General features: G+C 45.4%; 1 protein-coding gene across 2 annotated transcripts in view; it reads right to left on the reverse strand.

The window, feature by feature from the left end:
* The window catches only part of grm2a (glutamate receptor, metabotropic 2a), a 40588-nt gene extending 29979 nt beyond the window's left edge, over positions 1–10609 (reverse strand). For both annotated transcript variants that reach the window (XM_086001247.1, XM_086001248.1), the window contains exon 1: positions 10048–10609. In XM_086001247.1, coding sequence (XP_085857373.1) covers positions 10048–10530 — 483 coding nt within the window. In that variant the 5' untranslated portion in view covers positions 10531–10609. The remainder of the gene's footprint in view (positions 1–10047) is intronic.
* Positions 10610–12733: the final 2124 nt, after the last annotated feature.

Here is a 12733-nt window from a genome sequence, read left to right on the forward strand (position 1 = left end):
TAAATAGGTTTTTGGTATTTTTATGAAGCTTTTGGTAACTTTTATAAACTTTTAAAAACGTTTACATTATTTTGAAGAATCTGAAGTAGTTTTAAACAGAATTAAAGCAATTTAAAGACTTTTAAAAGCCCTAAAATAATTTTTTTTATTCCATTTATTTATTTAGCAATGTCGTCGTCATACGTGTCTTCACACTGTTCCCTTTGGGGAACTGTATGAAGTGGTGGAAGGATTTATGGCCGTGATTAACGCTCATTCCGTGACCGTAACCATCTTTGAACCAGCCATTAGGGTGGTTAGTCCTATGGCGGGAGGGTTTTACGGGCTCCTACAAGCTATACAAGGAGGGGGGGCCACCCACACCCACGGACGCAAATATCCCACTGGATGTCAACCCAGAATTTAGAGCCGGAGCTCCGACTCCACTTGCCGGGACTGTCTGGAGCGGGGTTCGAAACCCTACCCCGTCTGGCCCAGCGGCGGGGATCCTACCGCTACGCCAAAGGCCCAATCCGATTAGCCACGTGAAATGGCTGGAATGAGCACAATTCACGGCATTAAAAGAACTCACAATTGAACTGATGATGACCTCAGCAATCTCCTCAATGAGGTGGAGGTGCAGCGCCTGCTCATCATTGGTAATGATAAGTCAAAGGCGCCGCAAAAAGGACAGATGATAGCTTGGTCTTTCAAGTGGCAGCATAGGGCTCCAGTCACGGGGAGGGAAAAGGCGCAGGAAACATATGGGTGTCACCTTTTGCACGGAGTGGGCCTTTTGCGTAGCGGTAAGCATCCCCGCCGCTGGGCCAGAAGGAGTAGGGTTTCGAACCCCGCTCCAGACAGTCCCGGCAAGTGGAGTCGGAGCTCCAACTATAAATTCTGGGTGGACATCCAGCGGGATACTTGCGCCCGCGGGTGTGGGTGGCCCCCCCCCTCAGATGGGTTGTGGGAGCCCGTAAAACCCTCACGCCATAGGACTAACCACCCTAATGGCTGGTATGAAGATGGTTATGGTCACGGAAGGAGTGTTAACGTGGCCAGAAATCCTTCCACCACTTCGTACAGTTCCCCAAAGGGAACAGTGTGAGGATACGTACGACGATGACCTCTTGCGCAATGCACCTCCTTGGACCCTCAGTCGCAGATGCGAGGGGGCAAATCGTGCAATTGTTAAATTTTTCATTTTATTGACATGTAAAATGTTGGCCCAGTAATTCCCTTCCAAACGCGCGAGTACGGTCGGGGTACTCGCGCGTCTGGCCGGAGGAAATGCCGGTTTTCAGCATGCACAGCGCATGCGGGGAAAACCGGCATTTCCTGTCCTCTGAACGAAGGGGTTCAGAGGCAGAACGCGTGCGACTGTACAGGCAGTGCGTGCGCAGTAAAATTCGCCGCTTTCATTCATGCTTTCAGTGAGGTCAAGTCCTTACAACTTACACATGAAAAAAGCATGAGTACAGTTGCTCCAGAGGCTGCGGAGGAAGATATTTCTTATCGTGGAGCTTCTGAAAGGCAATATTTTTGTTTGGGAAAGGGAGGAAAGTTATTTTAAGAAATGCTGAGGTAAGTTTTAAAGTTTATTTTTGTTTTTTAAAACGGGTTTTCAGTACTGTAGGTAGAAGGATCAATTGTGGCTATGTGAATTGAATTTGCTGTGTTTATTAAATGTGAAAATGACTCCAACATTTTTAAGAAAGAAACTTTTCATCAGTAATATATTCTTTTAAGTAATTATGTATGTATGTCTGTAAATTATCCTTTGCGTGTATGTATATATTCCTTTACTTATGTGTATGAATGTATGTATTTAATTATGACTTTCAGAGAAAGTAACTTATTGGAAAATCATAATTAAAAACATACATTCATACACATAAGTAAAGGAATATAAAACATACATACATATATGTAAAGGAATATATGCGGACATACATACATAATTACTTATTACTGATGAAAAGTTTCTTTCTTAAAAGTGTTGGAAATGTTACATTACTCATTTTAGAACACTCATTCTCACATTCAATTCACACAGCCACAATTGCTCCTTCTACCTGCCGTACTGAAAACCCATTTAAAAAAAAAATTTAAACTTTAAAACTTACCTCAACGTTTCTTAAAATAACTTTCCTCCCTTTCCCAAACAAAAATATTGCCTTTCAGAAGCTCCACGATAAAATATATCTTCCTCCGCAGCCTTGGAGCAACTTTACACATGCTTTTTTCAAGTGTAAATTGTAAGGACTTACCCTCACTGAATCCATGAATGAAATCGACGAAGTTCACTGCGCAAGCGCTGCCTGTGCAGTCGCACGCGCTGTGCCTCTGAACCCCTTCGTTCAGAGGACTGGAAATGCCGGTTTTCCCCGCATGCGCTGTGCATGCTGAAAACCGGCATTTCCTCTGGCCAGACGCGTGAGTACCCCGACCGTACTCACGCGTTCAGAGAGGAATTACTGGGCCAGTGTGTTCTTTCAGTGTGGAGCCCCAGATGATGATGTCATCAACATAGACCCGAACTCCTTCCAGACCTTCAATTATGTGTTCCATCACTCTATGAAAGATTTCAGATGCAGATATTATCCCGAAAGGCATTCTGAGGAAACAATACCTGCCAAATGGTGTGTTGAAGGTACAGTATTTGGTGCTCTCTTCATCCAGTTTTAGTTGCCAAAATCCTTGTGAGGCATCGAGCTTTGTAAAGTATCCGGCACCTGACATTTCACTGGTGATTTCTTCTCACTTGGGAATCTGGTAGTGTTCACATTTTATGTTTGCATTTAAGTCCTTTGGATCCATGCATATTCTTAGATCATTGTTCTTTTTCTTTACACATACCATGGAGTTAACCCAGTCTGTTGGCTCTTCGACTTTCCTGATGACTCCTAGTGTGGTCATTCTGTCCAGTTCATTCTTGAGCCGGTCACGCAGGGGTGCTGGAACTCTCTGTGGAGCATGTACCACTGGCTGAGCAGCCTCCTTTAGCTGGATCTTGTAAGTGAATGGTAGAACTCCAAATCCTTTGAACACATCCTGGAAATTATTCACTACAGAATCCACCGAGTCATCTGGTCTGCTTATGGCACAGTTTATGCGGTAGACTCTCTTGACCAGTTCTAAGTCCTCACAAGCTTTGTCACCCAGTAGTGAATCAAGTCTTTCAGCCACAACAGAAAACATGAGATGATGCACTTTGTCTTTGACTGTCACTTTAAGTCTGCATACACCTAAGCTATCTATTTTCTGTCTATTATAGTCCTTCAGTAGTACTGACTTTTTCTGTATTTTGGGCTTTTCTTTCATATTGTTAATGTCACTCATACTGATTAAGTTTGCTTTTGCCCCAGTGTCTAGTTTCAAGGTAACTAATGCTCCATTTACCTGCAGTGGGATCATCCATTTGTCCTCTTTTACTACATTAACTTTATGTTCAGCATTGTCCATTTCTGAGGGCTGCAAATTTTCTGTATCCTTTTTGATATTGTCACATGACACCATTCGTACAAATAATGTCTCACTTAAATCAGTGTCCTCAATTACATTAACTCGTTGCCCTTTCTTAGTTTGTACTTTTGAAAAGCATTGTTTGGCAAAGTGATTCTTTCCATTACACTTTGTGCACATTTTTCCAAACGCTGGGCGTTGTCTTAACTGGTGTTTGTAACCACAGCGTTTACAATTAAAAATTTCATCCTCCGATTGCTTTTCATTTCTGTTCTGCCCACGTTTCTTCCCCTTGTAGGACACAGCACCGACAGCAGCATTATCACTCATTACAATCGCATCATTATTGATTTCACTGAAAGTCTTCGTGTGCTTTCGAGCTAGCTCGCTGGCTTGGCATATTTTCACTGCATTTTCCAAATTTAGTTCGGTTTCTCTCAACAGACGTTCCCTGACTTTTTTATCATGAATACCAAACACAATCTGGTCACGAATCATGGATGATTTCAGCTCAGAGAAATTACATGTCTGTGCTTTCAGTTTCAGATCAGTTATAAAGCTATCAAAAGTCTCATTTTGCTGCTGTGTCCTTGAACAGAACATGTATCTTTCATAGGTCTCATTCTTTTTGGGAGAGCAATGTGCATCAAATTTTTTTAGCACATCTTCTAATTTTTCTCTGTTCTCCTCTGGATTAAATACAAATGTATTAAATACCTCTATCGCCTGTGGGCCTGCAACCGTAAGCAGCAACACTATCTTCCTTGCGTCTGGCTTCGTACCGAATCCGATGGCTGCAATGTAGAGTTCAAATTGTTGTTTAAAAGTCTGCCAATTGTAGTCGATATTTCCTGTGAGTTTCAAACGCTCTGGTGGCTTCAAATTCTCCATGTCGCTTTTCACAATTTTCAGCAGATCTTCACCATCCTGGTACCATCTTATGTTCATTAATAAATAGACATTCTTATTATGAACACAGCTAGCTTTTGCTAGACACTTTTATTGAGCACATGTGGACTAGGTACAGTATCTGTAGAGGCATCCATCTTGACTGCTGCCTTGTGGGTAGCCTAGTGCCTCATGGGTAATGTAGTCTTAATATCATACAGCTGGGTAGTGTAGTCTTATATATATACAGCTCTACACAGCTCTACGCCTCCACCTAGTGTCCACTATAGAATGACATGTTATTGATCATTACACTGATTGAGCGTGGTCAAAGCTTCGATGCTGGGGATGTTGGCCTGAGCAAGAACACTGACATTGGTGCGCCTATCCTGCCAATGGATTTGCAGGATCTTGCGGAGGCAGTGTTGGTGGTAGCTTTCCAGTGCTTTGAGGTGCCTGCTGCACATGGTATAGTGCCTTTCACAACCTCAGGCCATCCCAAAGCATTTTACAGCCAATGAAGTACTTTTGAAGTGTAGGCGCTGTTGTAATGTAGCAAACGCGGCAGCCAATTGGTGCACAACAAGCTCCCACAAACAGCAGTGACCAGATGTCACAGTGCAAGTCGCGCACAAATTGTGGCCTGTAGCTCTTGTGCAGTTGTATAGAAAAGGGGGGAAAATCTGCTTGCATCCTTTCCTTAGGAGCTCCCAGAAGGGGGCAGCATCTCCCAAGCTTGGTGATGCCTTGCGTACTATCCCCATTATTAATACAGTATGCAAGGTGTGCACACTTGCTCCTGATTCCATTTAACTCTCCCTCTTTACAAACAGAAAAAAATAATTAAAATGGTTAAGAACCATGACAGAATCCTCCATGTTGGACATCATCCTACATTACAACAGTACTTCAAAAAGTACTTCATTGGTTGTAAAGCACTTTGGGATGTCCGGTGGTCGTGAAATCCACTATAGAAATGCAAGTCTTTCATTTTTTTATTCACTTGGAGGAATCTCTGAGGGAAGCAAGGGCACTAAATGTACTCTAGATGGGGGACTTTAATATCCACCAAGAGTGGTTCAGCAGAAGCACCACTAACCGAGCTGGCGGAGTCCTGAAGAACACAATTACCAGACTGGCTCTGCATCAGTGAGGGAACCAGCTTGAGGAAGCAAACTAATTGACCTTGATCTCACCAGCCATCCTGTCCGTCCAAGATAACATTGGTAGGAATGGCCACCACACTGTCCTTGTGAAGGTGAAGTCTCATCTTTAAAGCGAGGACACCCTTCATCATGTAGTGTGGCATCACCACCGTACCAAGTGGGACAGATGAAGGAGAATCATAACTGCCTGAAACTGGGCATCCATGAGGTGCTGTGGATCATCAACAGCAGAATTGTAAACCACCATTTGTACCCTCACGGCCCAGAACATCCCTTACTCTTCCATCACAATCAAACTGGGAGACCAACCCAGGTTCAATGGGGAATAGCACCATGTATACCTTAGAATGATATACCAACCTAATTAAACCCAAACACAGGACTACATACATGCTAAACACCAAAAGCAACAGGCTAAAGACAGAACTAATTAGTTCCACAATCAGTGCATCAGAGCAAAGCTCTGCATTTCTACCACAGCCAGTCAGAATGATGCTGGATAATCAGGCACCTAACAGGAGGATAAGGCTTCATAAACATCCCCATTCTCAACTCTGGCAGCATCTGACTGCAAGAGACAAGGCTGAAGTGGTTGCAAGTGTATACATCCAAAAATATCAATCTCACTTGGCCTCCTCCCGAGGTCTCCATCATCATAGATGCCAGTGGCCATCCAATTTGGCCTGTATCTCTTCTTTTGGTTCCTTCATTATCGACTTTGACCCACCAGGGCTCCTGCACTGTTGGCCTTTGCCCTATATTAGGGGCAGAGTGACTGAGCATTTGGGCAAATATGACCAGACCAGAGAGAGCCAGCATGGATTTGTAAAGGGTAACTCATGTCTAGTTGAATTTTTTGAGGAGGCCACTAACCTGGTAGATAAGGGAGTGTCTATGGATGTTATTTATATGGTCGTCTAGAAGGCAGTCGACAAGCTTCCACGTAAGAGACTGGTAACGAAAGTGAGAGTATATGGAATTGGAGCCTATTGACATGGGTAGTGAAATGGTTAGGAGGTAAGAGACAGAGAGTAGGGATAATAGGTATGTACTCAAATTGGCAGGATGTGAGTAGCGGTGTCCCCCAGGGATCTGTACTGGGGCCACAGCTTTTCACTATACTTGTAAATGACTTGGATGAAGGAATAGAGAGCTGTACGTCTAAGTTTGCTGACGACACTAAGTTAAGTGGCGCAATAAATAGTGTAGATCGGAAAGTTGATTTTTATTTAATAGAGGCTAGAATACAAAGGGGTGGAAGTTATGTTAAGTTACATAAAGCTCTGTTTAGAACCCATTTAGAGTAACTGTGTTCAGTTCTGGGAAGAATATATTGGCCCAGTAATTCCTCTCCCAACGCGTGAGTACGGACGTGGTACTCACGCGTGTGCCCGGAGGAATTGCCGGTTTTCAGCATGCACAGCGCATGCAGGGAAAACCGGCATTTCCTCTCCTCTGACCCAAGGGGTTAAGAGGCTGAACGCGTGCGACTACACAGGCAGCGCGTGCGACTTGGATTTCCTTTATTTTTAGAGAGTTGCGCATGTGTAAAGGCCTCCGGTTTTTACGCATTGAAAAACCACACGTAAGTACTTCGTTTTACAGGTAAGTGGTCTATTAATACAATTTATAATTTTTTTTCCACAGGTCTATTATTTTTAAAGAATTTACAGTAAGGTAAGTTTAGTTTTAGTCCCGATTTTTTATATAATTTTTTTCAAATTTTAAAATTATTGTTTAAAATAGTTTTTTTACAGTTATTTATGGTTCATTTAAGTAGTGCAATGTTTTTTTAAATTTTCTTTCAAGTTTAAGTAGTGTTTTGCGGCCAGGAGTTTTCATGAGTTTGACAGCTCTCACTATCAAACTCATGAATGAACTTTTGCAACCTCCCATTGGTTGCCCTGTGCTCACGTGATCCCAGCCGGCTCATCGCACTAAGTATGCCGCTGGGTCACACATGCACAGCGCGGCAGGACCTCAAGCGGGCCAGTGAGAGGAAATGCAATGCGGGCCAGGATTGAAATGTCAGCGCGCCGGGTAAGTGCACATCGGGGGCTTGCACGCGCGGCAAGCTCCCGATCCTAATTTCAGGGCCATTGGCTTTGGAGTGGGTGCAGTGCAGGTTAACCAGAATGATACCAGAGCTTAAAAGGGTTAAATTATGAGGACAGGGTGCATTGACTGGGCTTGTATTTCCTTAAGGGGTGATCTAATTGTGGTGTTTAAGATAATTAAAGGAATTGATAGGGTAGAAAGAGAGAAACTGTTTCCTCTGGTGGGAGAGCCCAGAACAAGGGGTATAACCTTCAAATCAGAGCTAGGCCGTTCAGGGGTGATGTCAGGGAGTTAATTGAAAATTTCAAATCTGATTGTGATAGAATTTGTTAGGCAAGGGTAGATGGAGTTAAGATACAGATCAGCCATGATTTAATTGAATAGCAGAACAGGTTCAATGGGCTGAATGGTCTAATCGGTTCCTATGTTCCTTCATCCAAAACCCTGCACTGTGGGCCTTGGCTCTTATTTGGGGTCCTTCATTATAGGTCTTGACCCTACAGGGGCACTGCACTGTAGGCCTTGGCCCTTAAACTCGAGCCCAGCCCTGTGGACTTTGACCCTTCACCTGGAGCCTTGCCCTGTGGACTTTGACCCTTCACCCCTGTGGACTTTGACCCTTCACCTGGAGCCTTGCCCTGTGGACTTTGACCCTTCACCTGGAGCCCTGCCCTGTGGGCCTTAGCCCTTCATCAGGGGTCTTGTACCCTTAGTCTTGGCCTTTCACCTGGAGCCTTGACCTTTAAAGGGGTTTCTCAATAACAAAAAAAAGATCACTTTGCTCACAGTAGTGCAGCATTACTGAGCTGGTTCCTACTGTGCTGATAGGTTATTTTAAGAATGTTTCAAGCCAGCTCTTTGTTTCTCATTATCTCGCCAGTGTGTGAAAGGGTTTCAGTATGCGGACTCCTGCACAATATTATGCAGCCTGACAGGGTTGGATGAACACTTCCCTCCTTAGTGATATAGTAAGCATCAAGCATCATCCTATTCTATCATGGCCTTCCCTTTAATTAACCCTTCAGTGAGAGCACTAATTAGAAACCACTGGCTTATAAACCACAAGGTATTATATCAAACTCCCACTGTTCATAACTGATGACCTACCACTTAACATATTTCATACATTTGACAGTAATTGGAAGCTTAAAATATTCTTGGCCAACCTCCAGTGTTATGGCCAGAAACATGGTCACAGCAAACAGTAAACAAAATAGGAACAGGGGCAGGCCATCCAGCCCCTTGAGCCTGCTCCACCATTTAATTAGATCATAGCTGATCTGTACCTCAACCCCATTTACCCGCCTTTGCTCCGTATCCCTTGATACCCTCACCCAACAAAAATCGGTTAATTTCAGTCTTGAAAGCTTCAATTGACCCCCAGCATCCACAGCCTTTTGGGGAAGAAAGTTCCAGATTTCTACTACCCTTTGTGTGAAACAAACAGTAGGAAGAGAAATCCGGTGGGGTTGGTACATAAAGGCCTGGCTGCAGTAGGTAGCTTGTTTGTCGTAACACCCACCCACCCTAAAATGCTATTTGAAGAGACGTTGGGACTTGTGTCTAGTTCTCGGTAGGTCTCCATGCCCGTGAGTGAGCCAGCCTGTCTGGGATGGAGACAGAGGACAGCCATTGCCCCATGGGCAAAGAGAGCCACAGTCAATCTGTGCCACTCCCGTGAGCATCTTAGCAATTGGTTGGCAACTAGGCCGATCCCTGCGACGAGAGAAATTTCCACTCTGGCCCCTCCTCCACTCAACCAGGTCAAGGTGTGCAATACAGGAAGTGACCTTTGCCAAATGGCTAAAGAGAAATGAGAATAGGCCTCTGGCCCATGCTAAACCTAACCTGGGAGCACTTGATGCTGACAGTGAAGAAGACAAGAAAGTACTTGCATTTATATAGTGCCTTTCACGATCTCAGGACATCCCAAAGCACTTTACAGCCAATGAAATACTGTTGAAGTGTAGTCACTGTTGTAATACAGGAAACGTGGCAATTTGCGCACAGCAAGCTCCCACAAACAACAACGTGATAATGACCAGATAATTTATTTTAATAATGTTGGTTGAGGGAAAAATTTTGACCAGGACATTGGGCAAACTTTCCTGTTCTTCTGTGAAATAGTGGCCGTGGGAACTTTTATGTCCACCTGAGAGGGAAGATGGGGCCTCGGTTTAATAGCTCATCAGAAAGACGGCACCTCTGCCAGTGCAGCACTCCCTCAGCACTGGCACTGCGGTGTCAGCCTGGATTATGTGCTCAGGTCTCTGGAGTGGGACCTGAACTGACAACAACAGTAGACATCAAAATTACAAAAACATTCCCTTCCCGCTACTGATACCACTCAAGATGTAAATGTATGCTGCAGCCTTTTCCCCAAAGCACATCCCAAGTTCTAACCATTGCCTCAATGAAAACCGAACGCCGGTCTCCTTTACCGACACGTTTCCTTCCTTGCTCCATGGCGCCAGCTTGCTCTGTTCCTTACCTGGATGGACACGTCACTGTAGGAGCCACCGATGACCCCAGCTATGGCAAAGGTCATGTCATCGTGGATGGCATAGGACCCATCTGGGCAGATGTATTCTGTCTCATCTACTTTAGTTAGCGAGGACCTCACAAACTCCAGCGACTGCTCCAGAGCGTAAGTGTCCTTGGAGCAGGTGTCCAAGATATGGGCACCAAGCTTAATTCCGGGCAAAATGGCGGCGTCCTTGTTTATCGCATCCAAAGCGAACAGCATAGCCTCGAGCCGTTGGATCCCGCGGTGCTCGTTGATCCTTCCGCAATCTTCCAAGCCATTGCCTTTCTCATGGACTGGGAACAAGCCCCCGATCACCAGATCCCCTTCGATTGCAATCTCCTTCTTCCCGCTGGGCGAGTTGCTGGAGGTCGAGAGGACCGCCTGAAGCAGGAGGTGAAGGAGGGCGAGCTGCAGTAGGCAGGACATGTTCATAGTGGAACTGCTCATATCAAGATCTCAAGTCTTCCGATGGAGGGGGGTCAGTGATTTCCTTACCCTGGGAGTCAATTACATCGTTCTAGTCCATCGGCTGCGGAGAAAGATTTAGAGACCGCGAATTAGAGTGGCAAGACAGAGTCATTTCACTACCATCATCTGAACAGGAAGACTTGTAATTGATTCAAATGTTGTGACAGGAATGTCTCTATCTCACCTTTTAGAATATATCATCAGTGGAAAAACATTAAACAACTGCTTGTTCAAGAAAATTCTGCTCAACCACACATCAGACACAATGCCACACTGGGTAAAATATCGTTAATTCATCCTAATTTGCTTTTGTTGTAGTTAGTACTGGAAACTCGAGCTACTATTCTGATAAATTCTGCCTGATTCCCAGGTGTGCAGTTGCAACACTCTCTCCGTTATAGCCCACCATCATTCCCAGCCTCTCACTGTAACAGAGCCGCTAGTCCTTGCTGATGAGTTTTCCATCTTATATTACATAGAATTCCACAGAAATTACAACATGAAAACAGGCCGTTCGGCCCAACCAGTCCCTATTGTTGTTTATCTTCCAGATGAGCAGTAATCCTAATCCCGTGAGGCCATTCTGTTACCATATCCCTTTATCCTCCTTTCCTCCAGCTCTGTATCTAACCTATTCTTAAATATTGACATGATCTCTGTTTCAATCACTAACTCCACAGCCTCACAATCCTCTGTCTAATGAACCTTCTCCTGCTCTCTGTTCTAAATTTCTTACAGTTAATATTATATCTATATCCCCTCGTTCTAGACCCTCAGTCACTGGCGACAGTCTGTTTGTATCTACTCCGTTCCATCCCTTTCTAATTTTAACACCTCTATCAAACCACCCCTTAATCTCCTCTGTTCTAAGGAAAACAGCCCCAGTTTTCCAAGTCTTTCTTTGTATTTGTATTTTCTCACACCAGGCAGCATCCCATGAATCTCTCTATTACCTCACAATCCTTCCTATAGTGTAGAGCCAAATGTGGGCTTACTGAGGTTTATATAGATTCAACATTGCATCTCAACTTTTATATTCTAAACCACTTCCCATAAAACCCAGTATTCCATTAGCTTTGTTTATGGCTTGTTCCACTTCAGCCAACTTCAGCCAGTGGCTCATTTGCCTCTGAGTCAGAAGGTTGTGGGTTCAAGTCCCACTCCAGAGACTTGAGCACAAAAATCTAGGCTGACACTACGTGCAGTACTGAGGGAGGGCTGCACTGTCAGAGGTGCCGTCTTTCGGATGAGAAGTTAAACCGAGGCCCCATCTGCTCTCTCAGGTGGACGTAAAAGTTCCCATGAAGAAGAGCAGGGGTGTTATCCCCGGTGTCCTGGCCAATATTTACCTCTCAATCAACATCACTAATAACAGATTATCTAGTCATTATCACGTTGCCTATTGTGGGAGCTTGCTGTGCGCAAATTGGCTGCTATGTTTCCAGCATTACTGAAAAAAAGTCCTTCATTGGCTGTAAAGCACTTTGAGACATCTGGTGGTCATGAAAGGCGCTATAGAAATGCAACAATCTCTTTTCTTTCTACTTGAGGTGCTGCTTTTATTGTATTGTGAACCTGAAGCTGTGATCCTCCACACAGGTACGATAGCAAGATACTGCAGATGCTGGAAATCCGAAATAACGACAGAAAATGCTGGAAAAACTCAGCAGGCCAGGCAACATACGTGGAGAGAAAATAGAGTCGACGTTTCAGGTCTAACCCACCCCCACACACCCCACCCCACCCCCACACTCCCCACCCCACCCCCACACTCCCCACCCCCACACTCCCCACCCCCACACTCCCCACACCCCCACCCTACACTCCCCACACCCCCACACACCCCACCCCACCCCCACACTCCCCACCCCACCCCCACACTCCCCACCCCCACACTCCACACCCCCACACTCCCCACACCCCCACCCTACACTCCCCACACCCCCACACACCCCACCTCACCCCCACACTCCCCACCCCACCCCCACACTCCCCACCCCCACACTCCACACCCCACCACCACACTCCCCACCCCCACACTCCCCACACCCCCACCCTACACTCCCCACACCCCCACCCTCACACCCTACACTCCCCACACCCCCACACACCCCACCCCACCCCCACACTCCCCACCCCACCCCCACACTCCCCACCCCCACACTCCCCACCCCACCACCCC

Source organism: Somniosus microcephalus, chromosome 11 (genome assembly GCF_052327205.1).
Source record: "Somniosus microcephalus isolate GS21.2 chromosome 11, FLI_Smic_1.0, whole genome shotgun sequence".
Classification (NCBI taxonomy): domain Eukaryota; kingdom Metazoa; phylum Chordata; class Chondrichthyes; order Squaliformes; family Somniosidae; genus Somniosus; species Somniosus microcephalus.